This window comes from Meriones unguiculatus, chromosome 14, assembly GCF_030254825.1.
Source record: "Meriones unguiculatus strain TT.TT164.6M chromosome 14, Bangor_MerUng_6.1, whole genome shotgun sequence".
NCBI lineage: Eukaryota > Metazoa > Chordata > Mammalia > Rodentia > Muridae > Meriones > Meriones unguiculatus.
The window spans coordinates 18,361,332-18,389,109 of record NC_083361.1 but is presented as its reverse complement, the minus strand read 5'-3'; the positions used below and the strand labels follow the sequence as shown (position 1 = coordinate 18,389,109).

At 41.8% G+C, this 27,778-nt stretch overlaps 1 protein-coding gene across 1 annotated transcript; it reads right to left on the bottom strand.

Annotated features, from left to right (window-relative positions):
- Positions 1-3,752: 3,752 nt before the first annotated feature.
- Palb2 (partner and localizer of BRCA2) lies at positions 3,753-27,694 on the bottom strand. The gene is made up of 13 exons (XM_021640644.2): positions 27,506-27,694; positions 24,954-25,013; positions 24,444-24,531; positions 22,558-23,928; positions 18,975-19,648; positions 18,349-18,420; positions 15,373-15,534; positions 12,808-12,893; positions 12,080-12,241; positions 10,761-10,877; positions 5,930-6,017; positions 4,704-4,852; positions 3,753-4,173 (listed from the first exon to the last, which is right to left on the bottom strand). Exons 1-13 carry the CDS (start codon positions 27,551-27,553, stop codon positions 3,963-3,965), a joined length of 3,288 nt encoding a protein of 1,095 aa, XP_021496319.1. The 5' UTR covers positions 27,554-27,694; the 3' UTR covers positions 3,753-3,962.
- Between the last annotated feature and the right edge of the window lie 84 nt (positions 27,695-27,778).

Genomic DNA, 27,778 nt, shown 5'->3' with positions numbered 1-27,778 from the left:
GTAACAGTATGGTTAAGAATGAGCCAACCATTACGTGAGTATCTATAAAGAGGCACTCAGTGAATAAAATCCCCTAGTATCTTTGTTTAATGAGTATCTTCCTTGCAAAATGACTCCTTTGCTTTCCTGACTCCTGCAGGCACTCCCTACATTTTTTCTCCCCTATTTTATGCCATGTCTCAGCTGTACTTAATTTAGCTTTTGAGATAAGAACTCATCTTGACACTTTGAAAGCTGAAGTGGTGACAGTCTTTGGAGCCTGAAGCCAATATCTGCTCCTGGGTTCAAGGCACCCTCATTAGTTTGTGCTGTTGGTTAGAGCAGTGTTCCCTGAGGACCAATCACCTGGGAAAACACCCATCTCAGACTCCTTTCCAAAGAGGCCTTCTTCCCTGATGTAGCAACTAGTGTAATAACTTTGGAATTCACTTAGCACATAGTCTGACTACTGGGCATCTGTGAGATATGTTCTCATTAGTTTCTTGTTTAAAGATCACAAGCCTTAAGAAAAATTATGTAATCAACAAGAAACAATGGGGACAGCCAGAGTACCGGGAAGACTTCAGCCACCCTCTGACATCAACCAAATATCCCGACCTTTCCTGTAATGAGTGGGAATGGCCTCTGGAAGAGAGGACCTGGGCCATGTGAAGCCCAAAGCACTGCGCTGCTTCTGTTTTCCTTCTACCTCCGACCCCTTGCTCAACTCCTAGTTTTTGTTAAAATTATTTAGTCACCTTCAATAAAATAATCACCTTCAATTAAAATTTTTCTTTGTGCCAGACAGTGGTGGCGCACACCTTCAGTCCCAGCACTCAAGAAGCAGAAACAAGAGGATCTCAAGTTTGAGGCCAGTCTGGTCCATAAAGCAAGAATATTTAAAGATACCAATCCTGTCTTGAAAGTTTCTCTTTGCATGGCGATAGAAATGTAGTTTTTTTAATTGTTGTGGTTTTGTTTGTTTTTTAAGCCCAAGGACTATTTTACTGTTTTGAAAGTAAAACAGTAAAGTAAAGTAAAGCTGGTGAGTTGCAAATAGATGGCTGCTGGAAGGAGGGAGATAGGCAGGTGTTAGGTAGGGAGGTCAGCGGGCAACTGTAGAAGAGAGGATGGGTCTTCAGAGAAATAGTGAGAAAACCCAGAGAGTCAAGAAATCATGCTTAGGCTTTTGGCCAGTACTTAGAAAGACAGAAAGAAAAGGAAAGTTGTGAGTTTTAAGTTAAAGCTTGGAGAAGCAGCAGGCTTAGCAGTCAGACTTGTGAGACTGTATTCTGATCATCTCCTGATGGTAACAATACAGAACCCGTTCTTGGTGGGGATTCCCTTGCAGGCTTTACAGCAGGCAGGGAAAAATTGATCAAGGTGAGGCAGGAATGAAACGCTCAGCCCAATTTTATTTTAACCAATGCTAAACCAAGACTTCCAGAGTCTGGCCCAGATAATTTTTCTTTAGCCATATTTAAGCAGAGCACAATTTGAGGAAAAAGTATTCAGATAACAACTCAGTCCCAAGTGTACACAATTTTTTTTAAGACAGGGTTTCTCTCTGTGGACCTAGCTGTCCTGGACTCACTTTGTAGACCAGGCTGGCCTCGAACTCATAGCGATCTGACTGCCTCTGTGTCCGAAGTGCTGGGATTAAAGGTGTATGCCACCATGCCTGGCTCAAGTGCACCATTTAAGACATGTTTACATTGAGATTCTTCACAAAGTACAGCTGGATTCTTTCGCAAGAATAGGTATGGATGACTCAGAGATAGTGCCCAAGATTTAGGGTATAGAGAGCTTGACCGAGGCCTGTTATAGTCAGTATTGGCCCGACCCTAAGACAACATAGAGGTATTTAGGCTGTACTTCTATGTATTTGTAAAGCTCATGTGTTTTACGGTCTAGAAGCAATGCTCAAGATTTAGGAGGAAAAGGGTCTGGGATAAGTAAAAGCATGGATTAGGAGATCTGGGCAGAGTTTGTCTCATTAGACAGCAAAGGATCACCAGGTTGTAAAACTACATCCTCCCTGGTGTTCCAGGAAGAGCAGCTATGCACCTCATTCCATTGAATAGGTAAGCTCTGTGTTTAACTTTCCTGGCCTCTCCAGTGCTTATCTGTGTACTCAAGGCCTTTCTGCCTTCTACATTTGTTTATACTCAACCTTGTCAGTTAAACATAATAAACCTCCTCATATATAAATGGTGTAATCTTGGAGACCTTTTCCCTATGGGAAACACAAAATGTTATGACCTGTAAATTAAAAGGTCCAATATGAAGACTGTGACCATATCCTTAGTACTCGTGTTAAGATTTAAGAGGATGCTGTGATTAAATTAGTAGAGTGCCTAGAATGAAAACATCCTGGGTTCAGTCGCTGGCACTGCATAGGCAAGGCTGGTAAATACCTGTTGTGCTGGCTGGTCTTATGTCAATTTGACACACAAACTAGAGGTAGTGAAAAGGAACAAACCTTAACTGAGAAAATGCCTCATAAGATCCAGCCATAAGGCATTTTTTAAAAGTAGTTATTGATGGAGAAAAAGTAGTTATTGTACCCAGCTCATTGTGGGTGATTACCACCCTGAGCTGAGGACCCTGGGTTCTGTAAGAAAGAAGGTTGAGCAAATCATGGGGAGCAAGCCCGTAAGCAGCACCCCTCTGAGGCCTCTGCATCAGCTCCTGCCTCCAGGTTCCTGCTCTGTTTTGAATTATTTTTAACAAATATATGAAAATCAAGCAGTATAAGCAGCACTGAAAGTACATTGTGAGGTTTGGCATGCTGCTGCACACCTTTAATTCATCCTGTAGGAGATGCAGGCAGATCTCTGTGAGTTTGAGGCCTGCCTCATCTGCAGGGTGAAATGCAGTCCAGACAGGGCTATACAATGTACATAGTAAGTCCTTATTTAAAAAAAAAAAAAAAAAAAAAAAAAGAAGAAGAAGAAGAAGAGAAGGAGGAAGAAGAAAAGGTATACTGAGGGCCTGGTGGTGCACACCTATAATCCCAGCACTCGGGAGAACCTGATGCAAGGGGATCTTACCCTGATGGCAGCCTAGGTTATGCCGTCAGCTTCTCTTAGACAAACAGGGCCAGTGAAATGGCTCAGCAGATAAAAGGTGACAACTCAAGTTTAATCTTTAGGTCCCACACAGTGAAAGGAAAGAACCAATTCCTGTAAGCTGTCCTCTGACTTTTAAGAAGAACACTGTGGCATGCATGTGTGTATGTGTGCATGCACACACACATTAAGACAACAAAATGAATAAATAAGAGGTTAGATATAATCAAAATATATTGCGTACATGTGTAAATTAAAAACACTTAAGCAAGAGGTACAGCGTATCCTTTGCTGGCTGAAGTAGTCTCATGTTCTAGCTGCACAGTAACCTTTGTGTACTGCACATGGACCAGTGCACACGGGGCCAGAGAGCAGCCTTCTGTGCTGTTGCTCAGCTGTCATCTGCCTTTTGTTTTCTCTTTGAGACAGGGTCTTTCACTGGCCTGTATCTTGCCAATTAGGTTAGCCTGGCTACTCAGTGAGCCCTAGACGTCTGGCTATCTCTGCCTTCCCAATGCTAGAATTACAGCTGTGTCACTGTAACTGAAGTTAACTGAAGTTTGGTACATGGGAGCAGTTCACTGACTGAGCTATCTTTCTCAGTAATTCTTATTTTTGAAATGATCTGAACAGACTGGGAAAAAAATAGAACATGCCAAGCAGAATGTATCAAAATAAGTATTTATTAACATTTACTGCTTATGTACCCCTATAATAGCAAATGTGCAAATATGGACTTAAAACCATTAACTTCAGGGCAAACATAAACAAATATTCAGTCAGTAGTGCCACCATCAGAATAAAATTAAGTTTGTGGGACATGCACGCAAGTAATCATGTTAAATGTCATTCATTGTATTTTGTTTCAAAAAAACTATTAGGAGACAAAATACCCAGAAAACGATTTGAATTTTACAAGTAGCGGTATATGAATATATTTCCATCTTTTTGTCCAGCCAGTAAGTGAGAATCTATACCTGACCACTTAACCAAAGACCAATTCTGGTCAGAGGCAGGAGGGAGGAGAGCAGTGCAGTGACCTAGAAGCAAATCCCAAACGGCGATTGTCCCAGAAGTCAGGACTGCTGCCGCAACATGATCTTTCACATCCCCTTCCAAGAACCTGAGACAAAGAAGAGGAGACAAGTCAGATCTCACACCAAAGGCTTCAAAATGGCCCAGTAACACTCTGCAGCACTAAACACCACACCCATACTTAATCCCTGGGACCCACATGATGGAGAGAAAAGTGACTACTGAAAGTTGATCTCTGTCCACCAAATGCTCACAGACTTCACACACAGAGATAATTAAAAAAACAATAAAAAATATTTAAGACAATATTTTAAGCCAGGCACTGGTGGTGCATGCCTTTAGTCCCTATACAGGGAAGCAGAGGCAGGCTATCTCTTGAGTTCTAGAACAGTCTGGTATACAGTACAAGTTCCAGACAGCCAGGGCTATACGGAGAAACCCTGTCTTAACCTGGCCCCCCTATAAAAAAACTACCATTGAGCAACAACTCTAGCCCAACAGCCTTTAGCATCTCATGTTCTACTCTACTCAAGTCTAGTGACACAGAAATATCCAGCTTTCATATTTGCACAGTATCTTCCAAAACACCTCCCCCTTGAGCAGCAGTCACACACTTACCTCCCAGCCTGTCCTTGTGGAAGGGAGCATAGCAGAATACCCACACTCTGAGCTGTCTTAGGGTTAATCACCAGCAGCTGAAACATGGGGCTTCCAAAGGCCTGGCTTTCTTTGGCGCATGGATGACTCAGAACAACAAATAAGAGGCCCTGATGGGGGAAAGAAATAATCAGGCAGACTATCAAGAGTATGTCTGACAGTGGTGACAAAACCAAAGCAAAAGGAACCGTCAACAGAAGCTTCAACATGCAAGATATAACCACTGGCCTCCCTTTGTTCACATAGCAACAGCTGACATGATCTCCACACTGGTCTTCTAGATCCTCACCAGTACTGCTGTACATGAATCCAGATGACTAATCAGGTTCCTATACTTCAGACACACTTCATGCCATCCATTGGGAAAAGGCTGGTACAAGGAAGGAGGTCGTAGAGACACGTACAAGGAGCCCTCAAATTTAAAGTATTCATTTGTAATCTGAAATCTCAGAATTCCCATAAAGTAACAAAAAAGAAAGCATCATTTATGGTTTGTATGGAAAAACCCACGTAAGACCTCTCCCTGTTTAAATGGTCAGTGATTAGGAGTAATTATACCAAATATGTCAATTACTTAAATGAAAAACAGGTAAATTCTAGAAACAAACTCAGCCTTCTTTTAGCAGATTATAAAAGCTGGACTCAAGATTTTGAGACAGGCTGAACTACATACTGAGTTCTAGACCAATCAGGGCTATATTGTGATTTTCCCCCCTTTTTCTTGTTAAGTAGTTAGGCATTAAGTTTGATAATAGGGATAATACTTTTAGAACAAAATTCATATTTTGGAATGTGGGTATTTAAGTCATACAGGTAGAAAACATAACAAGCAATCACACTGTACTAACACTTTCATTCACAGATTTCAAAAAAGAACAAACAGGCTAGGAATGTAGCTATGTCAACAGAGTACCTGTCATGTGCCAGCAATCCCAGCCCTGGAGGTAGAGGCAGTGTTCAAGGTTCAAGGTCATCTTACTCAATATGGAGGCAGTTTCAGGGCAGCCTAGGCTCCACAAGACCCCGTCTCATAACAAAGCCAAGCCAAGCCAAATCAAAGCACACTGCCATCCAATTTTGAAAAAAGAGAACAGGGAAGGCATGACGACTGGAGCTGTCATTCTCTTCCCTGATGAGACCAATCTATAACACAAATAAACACCTTGTAGCCCTAGGTCACTACTCACCATCTCAGAATAGGCTCCGTGACAGACCGAAACTTGGTAAGAATCATCAATGTGCATCTTTTTCAGGAGTTGGCCAGTTTTTAAATTCCTTAGATATCAAAATAAATGAGGTCATGACATTCTTCCAGTAAAATAAGTTTCACATAGTATACTTCTTTTCCTTTTTAAGATACACTGTCACTATTTAACCGCAAACTTGTGCTCCTCCAGCTACAGCAAGCCCTCACCACCATGCCTGGTTCACACATAATGTTCTTAATTTGTTACAAACTATTTAGGAAGGTGGCAAAAGGAGACACTAAGGAACAGAGCATGTACTTTTGTCTAGCCATATTTTATAGATTACTTCTTTTTTTTTTTGAGATAAGCTCTCACTCAGTGACCCAAGCTAATCAGCAATCCTTTAGGTAGACCAAGCTGGCCTCAAACTCACAGACATCCATCTGACTCTACCTCCTGAGTGTTGGAATTAAGGACATACACCACCATGTTATATACCCTTATTGAAAGTAAGTGACAGGTTAACTTTGCCAAAAATTGAACTTGACAGTTTAGCCTTGGGTAGACTCTGCTACACCACTGTGGATAATCTCTTCCCATTCTACTCAACATTCTCCACCATCTCCCCGTGCTTGAAATGAAGCCAGCTACAAGTTACACCACTCAACATGATTTGCCATCGCCCTTACATCTTTTTATTTATACATTCAGGTATGCTTGCTTGTCTGTATCTAAGACACTTGCATGCAGTGGCAGTAGAGGGCAGAGAGCATTGGATCCCTTGGAACTGGAGTCCAGGTAGCTGTGAACTGTCTGCCCAGTGGTATGGGTGTATAGGAGCCATTTCTCCAGCAGGTATAAGAGCTCACTCTTGTTATGCTTATGGTTTACGTTTCCTACTGAGAATTACCATATTACCAAATTACACTCTAAAAAGAATTTACAGCTACGTTTGTACTTTATTTATTCATATCAGAGCTGGTCCAAAATAATGGCATGAGCAAGAGACTCATGTAGAATAAAATCTGGGAAAAATGAAGACAGTGAAGATAAAGCACAGCATTTGTTGGAACCACTCCTCATCTGTGCCGGGGTCTGTGATGTTGGTAACTGCTCCATCATATCACTGTATTGATGGAAAGCTTTCCATCAATAACACTTTTAACCTTGCGGATCAAGGGCTGCAATACTACATTATTGCCAACTGTTCCCTCTCCAACAAACTATATATTCCCCCGGCCCCATACCTTTTCTCAGGTTACCCCTTCCAAAGTCCTCCCCCACTGCTGGGGAACCCACATCCACTCCTTAAGACCTAGATCATGGCCTGCTCCTCTAATCTGCAGGACCTCAATTTAGACTCTTCTGTCTACACTAGTTCACAGCCATCCTTCTTTTTTCATTACCTATAGAACTGCCTCTGTCTCGTTTTATATGCTACAACAGAATATAACATGTTCATTCATTCATTCACCTGATGTAGAACTTTCTTTGGGCAGGGACTGTATGTAAAAACACTAAGATTGTTCCTGTCCAAGATAGCAGAATACTTCATTAGCTACAGAAGTTAGTGCGTGGTCTATACTTACTCAATGCTTTTCCCTAAATGCCAAAATCTTTATCCAAACCTGTCTCAATTCAAACTTCTCTGAACTGTAAATAAACTTATTGTAAAATCTTATTTACTTATGAGGTTTTAGGAGTCTTGCGACACCTGATTCATCTCTGCATTTCAAAGAGAATTGTACAGAACTGTCTCTTTAATGTTTTAAAGACTCATTAAATATAGCTTAATCAAAATGAAATATTTGCATTTTTTTTTTTTTTTTTTTTGAGAGAAAGCTTTTCTCTGTGTAACAGCCCTGGCTGTCCTGGAACTCATTCTGTATACCAGGCTGGCCTCACAGAGAGCCACCTGCCTCTGCCTCTCAGGGCTGGGATTAAAAGCAAGCACCACATGCCTGGCCCTAGATCTTAAATAATAATAATGATGATGATGATGATGATAAACAACCATCTGAGGTCCAGAAAGAAGGCTCAGCAGGTAAAGGCTCTTGGTAGGCAAGCCTGATGACCCAAGTTCAATGCCCAGAACCCCTGAAAAAGCCTGATACAATGGCAAGCATCTGCAGTCCCAACTCTCCTACAAGAGATGGGAAAGAAAGACAATAAGAAACAATAAGAATCAATAAGAAACTCAGAGGCCAGATAGGCTGGAATTTAAGCACAGCAAGAGAAACACAGACCCTGCTTCAAAAACAATGCTCAAGAAGTTGTCCTCTGACCAACAACTATACACACAAACTACTCAAATACTAACTATAATAACAGGGATCACTTCAGAAATATAATAGATCAGAAATTGAATAGGAAAGGCAAACAAATAACACATATAAACACTAGCTGAACATGGTGACACACTCATGTAATCATGGAACTTGGGAGACCGAGGCAGGAAGATCATACATTTGAGACTAGCATGGGTTACATAATGAATCCCAGGTTAGCCTGGACCCAATAGCCAGACAGTCTTGAAAGAAAATAAACAAACAAATGAGTAAAAATAGGTCAATGACAGTTCCTTGTTGATGGCACAACCAATACATTTTGAGCCCTTTTACTTAAGCAAGGAGCTAAGATGGGCATTAAGGATACAGCCAGGTGATACACATCTGTGATTGTAGCACTTGGGAGGCTGACGTAGAAGGAATGTGAGTCAGTGGCCAGTCTGGGCTGCGGTGAGACCCTTTTTCAATAAACCAAGAACACCCATACACCACTCTACCAGCTACGAATGGGAGAAAATAGAGAGAAGGCATGCTAGGAAATATTAATGTATTTCTTATAGCTAGTATTTTCAAACTGTCACTCTTTTAGGTTCTTCTGAGGAATAGCGATGCTATTTATTTGTTCTAGTAAACAGTTAATTCAGCTGAATTCAAACTCCAAATGCTGAAATTCTAGTTAACTCTTTAAGCTTTAAGGGAACTGCTTGCAGTTTACCTGTTCCAAGTAGTTTAAAGGGCCAGCTAGAGCCAGGAGGGTAATGAACACTTGTCATCCCACCACTCAGGCACTAAGGCAAGAAAGCAGTTGAGTTTGAGCACGGCCTAGCTACTAAGGGAGACCCTGTTTCAAAACAAAACATAGTAAGTGTAACAGATAATTAAGTAATCATTATACTCAGAACTTAAGGTTCCTTTTTCATGTGTTTGAGTGTGCACAAAGAGCAGAGGAAAATTTGGGTTTCCTTTTGCTACCTTGTAATTTGTTTTACTCTTATGTATATATGTATGAGTGTATGTACATAAAATACACTTGCGGGTAGTATGCACTTGCCACTGTGCATATGAGAGGGTTAGAGAACAATTCTGTTGGGGCAGCTCTTGACTTCCATGTATAGGTAGGTTACAGGGAAAGAATTCAACATGCTAAGTCATTTCACCACCTCCCTCACCTTACCTTGTTTTTGTCTGAGGTAGGGTCTCATTATATTGCCCTAACTAGTCTCAAACTCTCTATATAGACAGGGCTGGCCTCAAACTCAGAGATCTTCCTGCCTCTGCCTCTCCAGTGCTAACATAACAGAAATGTGCCACAATATACAGTAATTATTTGGTGCTGGAGATGGAAACCCTGAGCTGCTTGCATGCTGGGTAAGCACTCTATCAACAGAGCCACACCTCAGTATCCATTGTTTTTTGAGATAGAATGTCTCATTGGCCAAGAATTTGCCAAATAGGTTAAACTGAACAGACAGTAAGCCTTAGGGACCCCACTCTCTGCTCCCACAGAGCTGGGTTATAGGTTGCATGCCTCTATGGCCGAATTTTTTAAATGTGAGTTCTGGGGATCAAATTCGGGTCATCTTGTTTTTGAGGGGAACACTGAATGAAGACCCCACCCCTAGCAGCACTTCTTTGTCAATTTCTTGAGACATTTCTTCCTACTTGCTATCTGCTAGCTACCCTGAACTCTATCCATTGGTTCTGTAAATCAACAGGATAGAAGGTTCTCCCTCTAGCAAGCTCTAAGTTACCTGGTGGTCCAAATGGGACATGCAATCTGGCTTAGAGCTGAAGGAATGAGAAATCTACTCCACACCGTTACCCCACTTTGTTCTCCTCCGACCGTTACCATTTCTGTTCTATCCTTAGCCTGTGGACGCGGAAGGCAAGAACCCACGTGACAGAACCTACAGACCTTAACAACCGTGTGGTAGCAGTTTATCACAGAGCTGCACACAGTTTACAGCTCCAAGTTTTCACCACACAGTTCTCTTTATTTAATTTTACTGATTTACTGATTATCTATTTTGTAGTAGTAAGGATTGAACCCAAGGCCTTGCACATATCAGGCAAATGACAACCTCGTTTTTGTTTTTTAAATCTTGTTTTTAATTTAAATTTCTCTATGTGGATGTTTTGCCTGCATGTATGTCTGTAGGAAGAGGACATAAAGTCCTATGTAACTGGAGATACAGATAGTTGTGAGCCACCATGGCAGAGTGGAAATGCATCAAGACTCTCTAGAATGGCAGCTAGTTTACTGGTTAACTCATATTGTTCTTTTTCACATATCTGGATTCATTTTCTTGATAACAAAAGGAGAAAGCCTCAACAGTGAAAAAGATGACCACAGTCATGTTTCTCTGAGGCAGGGTCTTTCCACGTACCCGGCTGTGATCCATCAGCCTCCTCTGCTCAGCCGCCAGTGTTCTGGGCTTACAGGTTATACCACCCTGCCCATGACCAGCATACCCAGCCTTCACAAGTCTATAAAAACAGACGCATGTTCACATATACAGGTGAGGACTAGAGTGAAAGCTTACCAGATCACGATGTTGTTCTCAGTGGTAGTGCCAAGCAGAGCTTCCTGCATCCCTTGGACTTCAGCAAAAGTCAGTATAGTCTCATCAGGGGGCATCAAAAGCTGTTCATCTTTGCTGCTGTATTTAAAACAGTACTGAAAATCACTTTTGAACCAACATATTTCCTAAGTAGTCCTTCTACACATTACTGGACTGTGTATAACAAAACACTACATGAACACCAGAAAAAAGTTTTAACTAGAAGACTTGTGTTCTAAATTTTCTACAATGGACAAGGTTTTTATCTCATCTTCTTGAGCATGGTTAACAATCACCTGAAATTCACTCTAGCCAGTGTTAAATTCGTTAAGTACTCTGTTTAAGTCTATTCTTTCCCATTCCTACCTCAGTGACTGAACTACCAATCTATGCAGGTGACCAACCCTGAAAACTGACATTATTGCCAGTTATTGTCATTATTCCTCTTCAGTGAGTTAATCAGCAGGTTTAGTGACTCTGCAGGCTTATTTCTCGAAAATCTGTCTTCTTTCCTTGTGATTGTTTGATTACAGCCAAGGTTATCTTGCTGTCCAGGCTGGCCCAGTACTCATTATATAGCTCAGGCTGACTTCAACTCTCACCAGTCCTCCCAGCTTCTGGAATCACACGTGTGTACAGAACAGGTAGTTCACTTTCTTAATCTAAGGAAGCACTGTCTCTTGCCTGGACTACCATTTGGTTCAGGACTAATTATGACGACTAAGATCTCTGCCCTCTGTTATTAGGAATGACAAAAACCAATAAAGTACAACAGGCTGAGGGTATAGCTCAACAGTAGAGAATATGCAACAGCAGAGTATTGTCCAGGGTTTAACCCCTGGACTAAGATAAAACAAACTAGGAAAAAAAAAATGCAATAAAGGCCTGATAAAAGGAGAAAACGCTTTTAGTTCTGTTTCCGTACACTGAACCTGAAGTGCCTATGAGGTGACTGTTAAACAAACACACAGGTCGAGCACATGAGAAATAGCTTAGGACTACAAATGCATGTTTGCAGCTAGCTAACATTTAGCTAAGAAGCAATGGATACCAAGCACATGGAACAGCAATTTCAAAGAAAGCCAAAGAAAAAACAAACTACATTAACTGAGCCTCTCCACTCCACTGGCTTCCCTGACTTCCACCTCTTTATCCTCCTCATTGGTCGCAATGTGGCATTAATGCACGCTTGCTACTACACCTTTAGCATAGAAAAATCAGGGTCTTAGCCATCCCCTTTCCCTGAATCCTGAGATAAACCTCTGCTACAGAACAGTGAAGGCCAACCAATCTTTTCTTACCCTTCGTCTTCAGCAAATGTCATGATTTGTACTTGTTGATTGCAAAAGGTCCCAATGCTACTAACTAATCTCCTCTTTGTCAGGCCAAGCACAGCTTTTATGTTTCCAGATTTCAGCAGGACTTGCTTTTCACTTTCATCACCAGAGGAACACAGCAACACCCTATAGCAAACACATTTTTTTTTTTAAACTTTATGTGCATTTGTGTTTTGCCTACATGCATGTCTGTATGAGGATGTCAGATCTTGAAGTTACAGACAGTTGGGAGCTGCCATGAAGGTGCTGGGAACTGAACCTGGGTCCTCTGGAAGAGCAGTCAGTGCTCTTAACCACTGAGCCATCTTTCCAGTCCCCCTAAATTAGCTTTAAAATGTACTTATTTTGTTTTATGGTTATGTGCACATATATATGTGTGTGCACCATGTATATGTAGGTGCCTAGAGAGGCCAGAAGGGGGTGTCACAGCTCCTGGAACAGGAGCTGAAAGTAGTTGTGAGCCACCCAACGTAGATGCTGGAAACCCAACCCAGATCCTCTAAAAGAGCAGCAAGTAGCCTTAAACACTGAGCTACCTCTCCAGCCAGGAAACTCAATTTCTTTTAAGATGCCCTGCTTTTAAGACCCAAGTGTGGGTTATAATGTCCACTCAAAATAATGAAAGAGAACAAAGATGGCAGAGTGTGAGAGCAAGCGAGAGACCATATGTGGAATCCTTAGAAATTGCATACCTGATTTCTCTGATTTCCAAGTTTCCCAAAGCTACACATATAAGATTGTAAACATCAGGCACCGGAACTATTTGTAATACTGGAATCTACATAAAAGAAAATTATATTCAGTCATTTATAGTTTCATGAATATTTTACAAAAAATTATCATGTTTCTTTATGTTACTCCTAGCCTTTTTACTTTTTATTTTGTGAAAGGGTCATATTAAATTGTCTTAGTTGGCCCTGAACTTCTTCCTGCCTCAGCCTCCTAAATAGCTGGGATTACAAGCCTGAGTCAGGTAATCACATTCTCTTGAATGCTCATGGTATCCAGACTATTTCTAATGGTCAAACAAATGTAACAGTCAAGAAAAATCTTCTTCTGCCCCTCATCCCCTCTTTGGTGTTTTGTTTTCCTTTTTTAATTTTGTTTTGGGTTTCTGTTTGTTTTGTTTTGTTTTCAAGCCAGGGTTTTCTCTGTGTAGCCTTGGCCATCCTGATTTCAGCAGGACTTGCTTTTCACTTTCATCACCAGAGGAACACAGCAACACCCTATAGCAAACACATTTCTTTTTTAAACTTTATGTGCATTTGTGTTTTGCCTACATGCATGTCTGTATGAGGATGTCAGATCTTGAAGTTACAGACAGTTGGGAGCTGCCATGAAGGTGCTGGGAACTGTAGACCAGGCTGGCCTCGAACTCGCAGAGATCCATCTGCCTCTGCCTCCCAGAGTGCTGGGATTACAGGCACGTGCCACCGTGCCTGGCTGGTTTTTTTTTTTTTTTTTGAGACAGGGTCTTACTTATGAATATATACCTGACTGACCTGAACTCAGTATGTACACCAGGCTGACCTCACTGCCTCTTCTTCCCAATTGCAGGGATTAACGACATGTCCACTACACCTGGGACCTCACAAAAACCTTACACGCTACAGTTCAAACTGTATGAGCTTGATGGGTTAGTATATACCTGTAAGTCTAGTACTGTGGAAGGTAAGGTAGGGGGATCACCAAGTTCAAGGACAGCCTAGGCTACATAATAAGACCACTAGCAAAACCCCCAAATAAACAATTAAATAGCAATATTTGGTAAGAGTTAGGTTAGTAATTACCTTAAGTGTGTTAAGATAGGGTCTCCCTGTGTTGTTAAGACTGATCTCAAAGTACTGGCCTCATGCACTATCTCAGCCTCTTCTAGCTAGGACTATACATTTAAGCCAAGCAAATAAGTGCTTATTTAATGCAATTTATGCCTCTACAGAAGAACTAGTAATTTTTAGCACATAGATGAAGACAGCATTATGCTGCCATTTAAACTTATTCTAGGGCAGAGAGAAACTCAAGCAGTAAAATTACCCGAACTCCTGAGACTGCGACCAGCCTGGGCAACACAGCGAGACTCTGCCTCAGGAGGGGAGCTGGGGTTACCTGGGGAGATGACCCAGCAGCTAAGAATCACTTCTATTCTTTCAGAGGACCTGAGTTTGGTTCCCAGCATCCGAGGCAGCCCACAACTGCTGTAAGGATCCAAAATACTCTTTGGCCTCTATGAGCACCTGCACTCATATACACATACTCTCCCCAACATCCACATACACACTTAAAGACAAATCTTTATGAAAAATTTATCAAGGAGTGGGAAGCTTGCTAAGTAAAGTGCTGAGATCTGACCCCCAGAACCCAATGTAAAAGGCCAGGTGAAACAGCAGGTACTTGTAATCCTAGCTTTGGGGAGGCGGAGACAGGTAGATCCCTAAAGCTCAACAACCACTCAACTTAGCTTACTTAGTGAGTTCTAAGTGAATGCAAGACCCTGTCTCAAAGAGCAAGATGGACAGCTCCTGAAGACTGACATGTATGCTGTCCTCTGGCCCCCATAAACACATGTACTTGAACCGAAACGCATAGGTTCACATATACATATACACATATACACAAAGGAAAGAAGATGGGAAAGAGGAAAGGAAAAAGAAAAAAATCATTATGTTTAGGGGATAAAGCGAAGTTCAACGGCAGTAATAGGCTTGGCACGGATAAGGCCCTGGGTGTAATCCTCAGGGAAAAGAGGAAAGAAATGTTACTAGTCACTAAGAAGGCAGATATTCTGTCACCTGTAGGGAGGATTTTGGTCTGTTTAAAAACCCAGTTATGTTATGTGAAGGTGTTTTTATTTTAATCCCAGGTGTGGGATAAGGGGTGTGATTCTGCCAGCTGTAGATAATTTATGTTTGGAATCCTAGGGACTTTTGAGAGGGTATATAATGTTAGAGCCCCAGAGGAACTCTGGTGGCTGCTGCTCCCCTGCTGTTGCTTGTCCCCACTGCTGCTTTTGCTGTTTGCTAGATTTCTGGTTGGAGATTTCTGAAGACCAAACTCACCCCAAGGAACTCAACGCTCCTAATTAGCAGGGAGTAGTCTAAAAGATCTACGAACCCTTTCTCCTCTATCCTTCTTTCTCTCCTTCCTAGTAATAGGTGTTGGAAGGGATAGAGGTGGTGTAGGGAGGTAGGAAAAAGAACCCAATAAAGTAGCCAAAAGCCTGGCTATAGTCACCTCTGTACACCATGGCTTGGACATACCTCTGTGAAGTGCCAGGTATGAACTTTTTCCCACTGCAAAGTATCCAATGGTTTCCAAAGAGAAACTACATCTTCACAAGCAGTTACGATACATGGCTCCTTAGCACCAGCTCTTTCCCACCACATGGCACTCATGTCCACAGAACAGGAACTGGAAGGATTCTGACCCAGAATATATTATGTTAAAATTCTGCTTAATGAAGAGCAAGAACCAAAGGTGATGAATTACAAAGATGACAAGAACCAGCTAAGTAAAATGAAAGTTTTACGCAGCTTTATAAATTTTATGACACACAAACAACAAACTAAAATCATCTATCAGAGTTACGTTATGATATATGTCTTAATTTCAGAACTAAGTAAAATGTTTTAGATTATGTAATTCTAGAATGGAATACATTCTGATTTAGCCACAGAATATAGTCCACAAGAACTGACCTGTTTGGAAATTAAAGATCCTGGTGAACAATTCATGAGTTAAAGAGAGAATAAAGTTGAAACCCTGTACCATATACTTGAAAACAAAAACAAAAACAAAACAAAACAAAAAAACAAAACACAGGGCCTCACTGTGTAGCCTTGGCTCGTCTAGAACTTGAAAGGTAAACCAGGCTGGCTTCCCAAGTGATGGGATTACAGATGTGCACCACCATGTCCTACTTTAGTATGTCTCCCTCCCCCCACCTTTTGGTTTTTCAAGACAGGGTTTCTCTATATGGCCCTGGGTGTCCTGGCACACCAGGCTGGACTTGAACTCAAGATAGCCACCTTCCTCTGCCTCCCAAGTGCTGAGTGCTGGGACTAAAGGTGTGTGCCACCACCACCTAGCTCAATATGCCATTTTTGATTAGGATAAGGAGAGTACTGGATGTCAAAACCCACAAGCACGGCCAAAACAGCATTTATCAGAAAAAATAAATAGCACACATCCCAAGAAGTTAATAAAAACACAAACAAAACAATGAAAACAAAATAATAACAATGAATGAACCAGGTGTGGTGATGCATGTCTGTAATCCCAGTACCAGAAATAAGAGGCACAAGGTTCCTCAGTTTAAGGCCAGCCTAAGCTACACACTGAGACCCTACCTCAAAAACAAAACAAATCAGTATAATCAAGAACTATTTGCTTTTGAAAACAAACATGAACAAAAAAGACAAATGCAAGAAGAATTACTTTTGGAAATGGAAGACTATGGCTGGGGATATAGCTTATTTAGCAAAGTACCTGCCTGTACATACTCTGTATGTACAAAGCCCTGGGTTCAATTTCTAACACCCAATAAACCCGGCATGACAGAACATACTGTAACTCAGCACACCCACCACTTGAAAGGCAGGAGGATCAGAAGTTCAAGACCATAGTCAGCTATACCAGGAGAACATGGCCAGTCTGGTATAAGAGATCCTCCCTCAAATAAATTAATTAATTAAATTAAAAAGATAGGAGAACGGAAAGACTTAGCTATATAAACATTGACAAAAACTGTAACATATAAATTTTAACATCCAAACTTGAATATATGAACAAAATGATGAATTCCACCTGAATCTAAGGTATTAAAATTGATCCAAGTAGAGGACACCATAAGAACCTGGCCCACACAATCAACAAAGAAAGACCCATGCAGACTCACAAAGACTGAAGTGACAATCACAGACTCTGTATGGGTCTGACCTAGGTCCTCTACCCAAATGTTACAGTTGTGTAGCTTGGTGTTCTTGTGGAACTCTTAACAGTGGAAGTCGGGGGCTGTCTCTTGACTCTTTTGCCTGGTCTTTGGAGTCTTTTCCTCCTACTGGGTTGCCCCATCCAGGCCTGATATGAGGGTTTGTGCCTAGTCCTATTGAACTTGTTATGCTGTCTTCAGTTGATATCCCTAGAGGCCTGCTCTTTTCTGAAGGGAGGCAGAGGAGGAGAGGATCTCAAGGAGAAGGGAGTTCGGAGCCACGACTGAGAGGAATGAAGGGAGTGGAGACTGGTCATCGTGTAACGTATGAGAGAAGAACAAATAAACAAAACAAATAAAATTGACTCACGAACAGCTTTTTGACATAGAGCATAAGTACTATTTCTATGTACCTGCTATACAAAAGGAATCTCAGAGGTTCATCTGAGCCTCAGAGGAGCTCAGAGTCTAATCTGCCAGTATCAGGCAGCAGCACTAATGTGTTTGAAGTTTTTGCTCTAATACCAGGGGTTTTCAACTGGGAAAGACTCCAAAGTCTCACTTCCATTCCAAGAATATTCAGCAATGGTTAGAGACCATTCTGGATAAGGTAATTAAACATTTACTGCATCAAAACCCAGAATTGGGATTTTCCTTTTCTTGAGAAAGAGTTTACTGTACAGCCCAATCTGACCTTGAAACTGATAGGCAGTCTAGGCTGGCCTCACACTCATGGTCTACTTGTCTCCTGAGCACTGATATTGCACAAATGTGCCACCACACAACCTATTATCTTATAAATTGTAAGTGATTCTTGAAGAATATTACATCATTTACTAGCAGAGGCATGAATGACTCTTGTCTCACTATCCCCTACTCTGTCAAATATCTGATTTAAATAAATTACTCAGCTCATTTAAATGAACTTAAGTTCATTAAAAAAAAATAAGTCAGGTAGAACATGCCTTTAATCCCAGCACAGGCAAGCAGATCTATGAGTCTGAGGCCAGCCTATAGTGAGACCCTGTCTCAGAAACAAAAACAAAACAAACAAACAAACAAAACTTAAGTTGTTCTTGGCAATAAGTTGGTATATAAATTTCAGGAAGATAACTGAAAACATAACTATAACTAAATACTGTGAAAAAGAAAATCCACTTTTCTACATCTGTTTCTCAATATACTTAATAATATTAAACAAACAAAAAATTAGTTTTGTGATAGAATTCTTTTCAACCTTCTCATCATCTCATTCAGAGTTTTGTTGTAATATCCATGACACACAATAAGAGGACATTCTTCTGACCTTTAACCTTGAAACTAACTGTAGGTTGCCTGGGTTCAAGCGGTCACAGGCAGGAAGAGCTGCGGCTTCAGTCTGTGGAAATAAAAGTGACACTGTGAGCTTACTTTATGTGATGCTTGCCTTTCTCACTCAGCAGCAAAGCTACCTCAGCTGCCTCTACTCACAGCACAAAGGCAATGCAGTTATTTCACTGCAAACAAAAAGAACTGGACCCTCCTTGTATTTTTAAAATACCCAATTTAGGGTGCTGGAGAGATGGCCCTGTGGTTAGGAGCACTGGCTACCTTTCCAATTTTAGTTACAGGTTTATTACCCAGCATCTACACGGTAGCTCCAAACTGTCTATAACTCCAGTCCCAGGAGACCCGACACTCTCACAAATACAAACATGTTGGCAAAATATCAATGTACATAAACTAAAAACAAATATAAAAAAATATGTAATTTAATTAGCCTTAATTTTCCTAGGATGAGCTTAACATAATGTTTACACTGAGGTTATTTCAAACATACAAAAAAAAAAATCTTTAAAAACTGAGAGGCCAATGGTGAGAAAGTCATGCTGTCCATTTTCACTAAGACATTTCATCTTTTCAGAGAAAATTTCACAAAGGAGACGATTGTACCTGTTCAATGGAACGTTCATGTAACTCGAAGCATGCATTTCCACAGAGCTGATTTTCTCTGAAAGTGAATGACTCAATGGGTAGAGGTGTTGCTTGGGGGCCAGAGTCACTGTCACAGGCAGGTGGCCCTTGCCTACCTGACATGTGCAGGCTGGTATCCAGTTTGGGTGAGCTGGCTGAACTGTTGCATTGTTTATTATTATTGTTAGCAGGACTGCTCATGTCTCCCATGGGAGAAGGTTGGGATGTACAGAAAGTCTGTTCAGCTTCAGTAGATACATTCTCACTGGGTGCTTGGAAGCCAAAACCTGGCGTCATGCCCAAGATGGGGAAAGCGGGTGAACACTGGCAGGCAGTGGGCCTGCCAGTGTCACTAGGTGTAGCAGTCTCTGCAGGGGTGCAGAGCACTATGGATGAAGAAAGGCCCTTGCTTGTACGCTGCCTTTTCAGGGCTGGCCCTGGATGGTGTGCTTCTCCTGGTGGAAGGGTGAGCTCCTCTTCCGCGTCTACCATTTCCAAATCTATCTGCAGTTCCTCCAGGGTAGCACGATGTCCCTCTCTAGGAAGCCTCTCACCACAGTTTCTTGAGTCAGGAGACTCAATCAGTCTTTCTGAGCAGGACTTCAATTTTTCAAGCTTAAGAGGCCCAAAGTCTTCATCAGGTAATTCAAAGTCTGTGATAGTGAGAAAAGACAAGTTGCCTTAAAATTAGGATTTCGTTCTCATGTTGCAATGAAAGCATAATCATTATTTTGGTGTACATACATATGTTTTCACATGTGTATGTTCACACGCATGTGGAGACCAGAGGTCATTGTTAGGTGGTATCTGCTCCTGGTTCCTCCCTTACTTTTTTTTAGGTCAAGATCTCTCATTGAGCCTGGAGCTCATTAGTTCAGCTAGACTGGTCAGCCAGAAAGCTGTTCAGCCACAAAAGGAAGGAAGCACGAATACATTCTACAACATGGACATATGCTACATGAAAACAAACGTGCAAAACGCAAAGGTCATACATCACATAATTCCTTGTATCTCAAGTGTCCACAACACTCCCTATCTATCCCCCAGATATCATGCAGTAGACTGGTAGTTTCAAATGGACTGGGAATGAAAAGAGTAATTAGGAAGCAAATGCTCAATGGGTGTGGGCTTCCCTGCGGAGTGATAAAACGTTTCTGAGCTAGAGATGACAACCACAGAACCCAGCGAATCAGTAAATGACACTGGATTGCCCACTTAACAAACAGCAGTTAATTTTATGTGATTGTCACATCTAGAAAAGTTTCTAATTCTCAAAGACTGATATTGTTTATTATCCTACCACCCTTATTAAAACCATGCCCCTGGGACTGGGAGAGTGGTTAAGAACATGTACTTTGGGGCTGGAGCAATATCTTAGAGTGTTTATTGCTCTTCTAAAGAACCTGCGTTTGGTTCCTAATGTGCACATCAATTGGCTCACAACCACCTATAACTCCACCTCCAACATCTCTGGCCTCTGCAGGCATCTGCATTCACATGAATAAGAATACACATATACACACAGTTGTAAAATAAATAAATCTAAGGAGTGAAAGAAAGAAAAGAACATGTACTGCTCTTACAGAAGGCCAGAATTTGATTCCCACAATGCACTTGGAACAAACAGCTGACAATTGCCTGTAACTCTAGCTCCAGGGGCTCTGACATCCTCTTCTGGCCCCTTCAGGCACTATAGTCATATGAACAAAACTACACACATAAACAACTTCAAACAAGCAAACACCATGTCCCTTCTCTGACCTTAACAAAGTATCACTAGGCTTGGTTATGGTGACCCAAGACTTTAATTTGAAATTAAAGACTTTAACTTGAGATTTGCAGGCACACCCTTTAGTATCATCAGTCAGAAGGCAGAGCAAGGGGACTTTTATGAGTTCTAGTAAAGTCTGGTCTACAAAGCAAATGCCAGGACAACCAAGAGCTAAAGAGAACATGTCTCAAATTAAACACACACACACACCCCTCAAAATAAACAAACCAAAACCAGAAAGCAGCACCAAATTCTTGGCCTGTTTTTTAATGTTATTAAAATAGGTTTTATTGTAGGTTTTAACAAATGATGCTTTAAAAACAACTCTATTAATATAAATTTACATATGAATAATAAGCTTGATAATGGGAACAGAAAGGATTTTTTAATGTAGCTCAGGTTACTAAAATCATGGCAGGAGACTGGAGAGATGGCTCAGCAATTAAGTGAACACTAGTGTCCATCTGTACTCCAAACTCAAAGGGATTCTGATGCCTCTCCTGGCCACCACTGGTACTGCATGCACATGGAACACAGACATAGACATAGGCAAGGCAAAAACACTCATACACATAAAGAAAATAAAATCACAACAGACACTTTTTCCACAACAGACATTTTTTTTTTGAGATGGAGTTTTTTTGTGTAACAGAGGCCTGCTTGGCAGTTCTGGGCTTGCTTTGTAGAGCAGGCTGGCCTCGAACTCACAGAGATCCGCGTGCCTCTCATTTGCTGGGATTAAAAGCATGTGCCACCATACCCTGCACAAGACTATCTAAAAGTATAAAAAAGAATGTCTAACTAGGGAAGGTAGCCCAGCACTCAAGAAGCTAAGGCAGAAGGATCTTGAGTTCAAAGCCAGTCTGAACTAGATAGGAAGAACCTGTCTCCAAGCAAAAAGTTTCCAGAATATTATTGGTGTGCATTTTTTCCCCCTCATTCTTTTTGAGACAGGTTCTCACTATGTAACTCTGGATGGTCTAGAGACCTGCCTGATTCTACCTCAGCTGTGATTAATGGCATGCACCGCCACACCTAGCCTTTTTTTTATTGTTGATTTAGAAGGGAGCCATGTTTCCTATTTTTGAATGAATTATAGCTCATATACAAACATTTATGCTCAATGGCATATAACAAGTTGCTGCCTTTTTATGTACAAAGCTTTATGAGAACATGCTAAGTCACATATTGTCTGTTGCTGCACCACAGCCAAGTAGGTGAAAAAAATGATTCACTGTCTATATTTGCAGGTATTTGCCCATTCCCTATCTAGAGCCACAGCGATCCAATTATTCTGTTGTTTATCAGGTATGATTAACTTCTGAGAAAATAAATAAAAGCTTGTTATATTCTTGCTTGCTATTCCAAAATCTTATATTCCAAAGACCACAGCTATGGTATCCACCAAAGTTCTTATACTTTCTATTACATGACGGAGCTTTTCTGTAGTTTTACCTAACGCATATTCCATTTTACTTCCTCTGAAAAGGTATTAGTTTGAGTAAGCACCCAATGTATTTCCTTTGCTATGTGAATTTTTCAAACATACAACTGAACTGCCAGGTTCAATTTGAGCTCTGCAATTTAAATCAGTGTACCCTCGCCCCGCTTTACTTTCCTCAACTGAAGGTGAAGATAAAAGGTTCTACCTTGTATAGAACAGTGATTCAGTAAGTAATATTATACAGCATTTACAGGCACCAGTTACACAGTGATGATTAGCCGGCACGTCGAGCATTATCAAACACAATCTGATTTACCTTCAACTCTCTTACCCGTTCTGACACTTACGCTCGGTGAATCTGCCCTGGGACGGGCTAACAGCCAATGTGCTGCATGGAGGGAAAAGCAGCTGACAATGATCCAGTGTGGAGGCTCGGGCTGATTTTCGTTTTCTTCTGTGTCCTCTACGAAGTGCCTGTGCAGTGGCCTTCCTAGATGGGTTAGCTCCAGCAGGTCCTGGGGGAGAGCTGACCTCAGCTGATGAGAGAAGCTTCTGAGGAGGACTTCCTGAACTTGACTGACCTGTGCCTGTGGCCAACACACTACTTCCACTTTGGTCAGTTTCTTCACTGGAGAGGACTACAGTCTCAGTTGCCTTTTTCTTATTTTTAAGCCCTTTTTTCTTGATACCCAAATGGCTTTGAATTACAGCTTCCAGAGCTATTTTCCTCTGATGGTCTGACATCCGACGGGTTGTTCTAACATAGTATTCTGCAGGAAACAGAAGGCCTTCAAGCATGGTACAGGAATGTACTTGGCTTTCTGTGGGGGGAGGAGACAGTGCTGCAGTGCTGCTAGATGAACCTAGAACTTCATCTTCCCGAAGATTCACATTTCCACCATCAACAACGTTACCAGGAGATTCCAAAGATTTAAAGTTCTGGGTAGCAGTTGCCGCCAGGATACTGTGATTGACATCATTCATAGAACATGAATTACCTGCCTCTGACTTAGGACTCCCTGGCAGGTGACCACCAGCACTCACAGCTTTATGTTCTAAAGGGCTATCTGTAAATATAGTCATTTTTATGCCTTGTACCTCCAGGTTTCTGGACGAAGCTGGACCCTGAATAGTACTTTTGCAGTCACTGTTAGGAGGCGCACGCTCAGGGTGTTGACGAAGACTGTTGTCTGACGCAGTACAGGAAGGAACTGTACTCCCTATGGACACAGTACTTCCTCTTACCGGTGTATCAATACTCCTCTCTGATTTCCCAGATGGTGGAATTAATACACTTTCCCCGTCAATTCCTGTAACAAGGGCTGGAGGGCCAGGGGTTTTAGACTTCAGACTTAAAAGAGGAGTCTTTTCGATTACTGGGGACCTAGGACTTTTGCTACTGATTGCTTCCTGTGTCTTTCGTTGCTTACTAGAAAGTATAACAGAGTTAATGTCACGGAAATATCCTTTCTCCTGTGAAACAGGTGTTTTCTTCCATAGCTTCTTTGTTCTCCCGGGAAGTGTACTCTGCCCTTTCTGACCATCAGGGCTGCTGGTGCTGTGCAAAACCTGTTCTTGGATGTCACCTGCTCTTTGTGTACAGATTTCTTGACCATTTTTATGGTTAAAGAACTGAGGTTCAACATCAAGTAACACAGAGATGCTTTCTCCAGTTTCTTCATCAAGATGGTTGTTTAGAAAGCTTTTATTTATAGGTTCTGAAGGGGGAAAATATATATAAACGAGACTCAATTAAGGCTACTCCTGGGTAGAGTCACAAAAGAATCAAAAACTGACCCACACAGAAACATGACTATTCGTGTAGTATTTTCAAAAAGACTGGACCCTGACATGGTGGCCCAGGCAATTCAAGCACTTCTGAAGCTAAGGTAGAAGGACTGCCAACAGTCTGGAAAACACTGTAAGTACCAAGCCATCTAGGGCTATGTGGCAAGATTATCACTATAACGAAAAATAAATTAAAAAATAACTCAAAGTTTAAGAACTCATTTTTTCAATACTAAAACACTGAAAATAGTTCCTAAAATTTGAGGAGAAAAAGAACAACTAAACAGGCAGTCCAACGGAAGGCAGAGGGTATTGTTTGAATTGTCAGACATGAATTTTGTGTTATTTAAGAAGTCTACTGCTTCTTTTGTAGCATCTGTGAAAAAATAACATCAACCAATTGGGGAATGAATGCAAAGCAAGTGTAAGTGAATGGCCAATTTACCAGAGTGACTTAGCTGTGAGACTTCCTGCTGGAGCACACCATCTTGTACTTTCTTAGAGTTCTTAACCTTCTCAGCTCTTTTGGCACGCTAGAGAAAACAAAAGCAGCCCAGGAAATCAATTTTGTTTAAAGTTTTATCACCACCAAGAACCTTTCTTCCCATTAGGTGTGGTGGTGCACACTTGGAATCCTAGCACCCAGAAGGCTGAGGCAGGATTGTGGGTTTATTTATTTTCATTATATTTTGATTTACTGTGTATGTGGTGTATGTGCACACATGAATACCCCCATGCCTTAGCACTTCCGTGGAAGTCAGAAGACACCACGTTAGTCCTGGGCATGGAGCTCACTTGACTTTTACCCTCTGAGCCATCTTCAAGCTCCAGGTTTATGAGTCAAGTCCACAATGGAGTACATAGTGAGGCCCTGTTTCAAAACCCAAACCAAACCAACAAAATCTTGTACATAGTTTGTGCAACATCTTCATTTGACAAAATACGATTCACTTACCCGAAGGCGAGCAAGTGTCTTGCTGTATTCCTTTTTCAAAAATGCCAACTTTTCCTTCAACTGGAAGAAAAACATAAGCAGTTCTGAGCAGGGGGAAGGTGGGACCAGAGGTAACACAGAGCTTAGCAGGCCCAAGATTGCGTGTAGTGTGCAGTGCTCAGCTCAGTACAGGGAAGGGCAGTTTCTCCACTCAGACCTTTTCTCAGTTCCTACAAAGCACCAAGCTCCCTAGGATCTTTCCATGATGGCTTCCTGTCACCTGGAGCAATTCACCCCTTTCACAATTCCTGTGGATTCCTCAAGTCTCAGTTTGCAGAACAGACTTCTATGTTCTTGCTCAAACCCAGTTTAGACACTCTCCCCTTCCTCTGGGCTCTTCTCAAGATGTACTGCACCACACACTATGTTGTCTATTTTGTCCTGTGTCTTCCCACAACTCTGAGAAGCAGGGAGGGGCTGTTAGCATAGTCAACCAACCAATAAATGCTCTTTACCTATTAATGGCCCAGAAACTTGAAGTAGTTACCCACAACCCCACGGGGCACACATACTGTCAGTTATCCTGGGTGCTTGTGGTACAAGGTGGTTAAGGCAATTTAGACAATTTGTAGTGAGGAATGCAGGTAATAATCAAGACCACAAATAAGGTTTGACTTGGTAACAAAACTAGATTAGCCTGGATGTTACGAGTATCTAGCTTCCTGAAGGTACTTCAGGGAGGGTAGTCATGGAGGCATTTCCGAGGGCTACCACTTGCATCTATCTGATGGAAGGAACTAGTCTTGGGAAAATGGCATCTATGGAGCTATTCTAGAAACCATAAGTAGGAAAGCTCTATGGTGGACCGGGTTCATATATTTGAAGAATACACAGAAGAAAGCCAGTGAGACCTAGGGGATGTCACCGCTGAGTTCCCAGCTAGACAGACACACAGCAGGCCATCTCCACAAAGCTTTCTTAAAAATGTTTAGTTTATGCCAAATTTCTAGTCTCTTCTGTCTCCTTGGCTTCTGTGGTTGAAAACATTCTCCCAGCAGCAAAGCCATCCTTATCTTTCTGCCCTTTAAAATGGTATTCACCCTTCGACAATTATTGGAGTTCTATCTTCAGTATATTCCTTTAAAAAAAAAAAAAGAAAAAAGAAAGAATATGCTGCTGGAGAAGTATCTCACTTAACAGAGTGCTCATCTAACATGAACTTTGATCCTCACAGTTGCATAAACCCAGCTCTTGGGTGAACACCTGGAATCCCAGCACTTGGGAGGCAGAGAAAGAGTAACTCCACAAACAAGCAAACAAACACAGAAAAAGCCACAATGAAAGCAACAATGTAGACTGTATACTGTTTATAATCACTTCTCTTCTACCCCTCTACCCCCCTCCCCTTTCCAGAGCACTTTGTGGACTCATCACTTCTGCACTAAAGTCACCTCAGTTCCATCCATTCTCAGTCATACAATAATAAAAATGGCTGATACTCTCATAATGTGCTTCAGTTGGTCCCTAGGGACTCTTGTGACTTTAATGTCCACTAACTCAATAACTCACAATAATAACCCTAAGAAATAATTTTTTATATAATGGCCATCCTTTTGTAAATATGCAAACTGAACATAGAATAAGCAATTCCTTTAGGATGCTGACGTTTATAACTGTTCCATTTAATACCCGCTTCATGCCCACCCTGGGAGGCCAGAGCAGCAGTTCTCAACCTGTGTGGGGGGTGGGAGTGGGGAGGTGTTCATATCATGTATTTACATTTCAATTCATAACAGTAGTAAAATTACGCTTATGAAGTAGCAGTGAAAATAATTTTATGGTTGTGGGTCACCATTACATGAAGAGCTATATTAAAGGGTCACAGGATTAAGAAGGTTGGGAAGCACTGGCCTAGTGTCTGTGCTGTCAACCTCTGATGTTGTCTTGTCCTCAATCTTATCCGTAAGTGGGAGTTATCTTGTTTGTCCTCAATCTTGTCAACATGGGGGAGTTATCTTGTTTATTTGTAAATGATCTTTACCACCTTTAGAACGTGCAAGCAATCTGTAAGTCTTGCAGGAGAGTAATACTTTCGGCCTGAAAGAAATAAGAGCATTTTCAAACTAGACTACTATACTAAATTTATATGCGCAAACACACAAACAGATATTCATTATATGTGTTAAGCATGTTTTTCCTTCTTGTCGTCCCCTTCCAATGTGGGCCCTAAACATGGAGAAAAACGGAAATTACAGAACCAACTTCCAGAGCACACATTATGAACATGGCCCTCTCCAAAAATAAACCTATTTTGGAGCTCTAGCACAAGAATGCTGAAAGATTTACGCGCGGGGGCAGGAGTGGGGTAGAAGAGGTGGTGGGTGTCTAGGGGGCCTTTAGGGTTACCTATATTTAAAGTTTTACACCTAATATTTATGCAGTGCCACTAGAAGTTAGGTCTGGCCAACTTGCATTTTAGGCTCCATGAGGGGAGCAGCGACTTCCCGTGACGGACTCAGGAACCAGGCACGCGGGGTTAGAGCCCCGGGTCACCCTTCCCGCAACCCGGGCACCTTTTCCTTCTCCGCACTGCTGAGGGACTTCCCGGGAAGCTCTTCCATTGGGATGGAAGCCGAACGCAAGAAGCAGCCGTCGCCAGCCTCAGGGACCGGGCCGGGCCTTGCTGGGCCCAGGAGGAATCCCGGGAAGGAGCAGAGACCTAGCCTACCCTCAGCGCGTGACTACAGAGGCCACACAAGTCCCGCGCGCTACCCGCTCTGGCCAATTAAAAACGCCCTTCGCTCTGCGCACGCGCAGCTGGAGAACGCCGAGCAACAGAGCCGGGC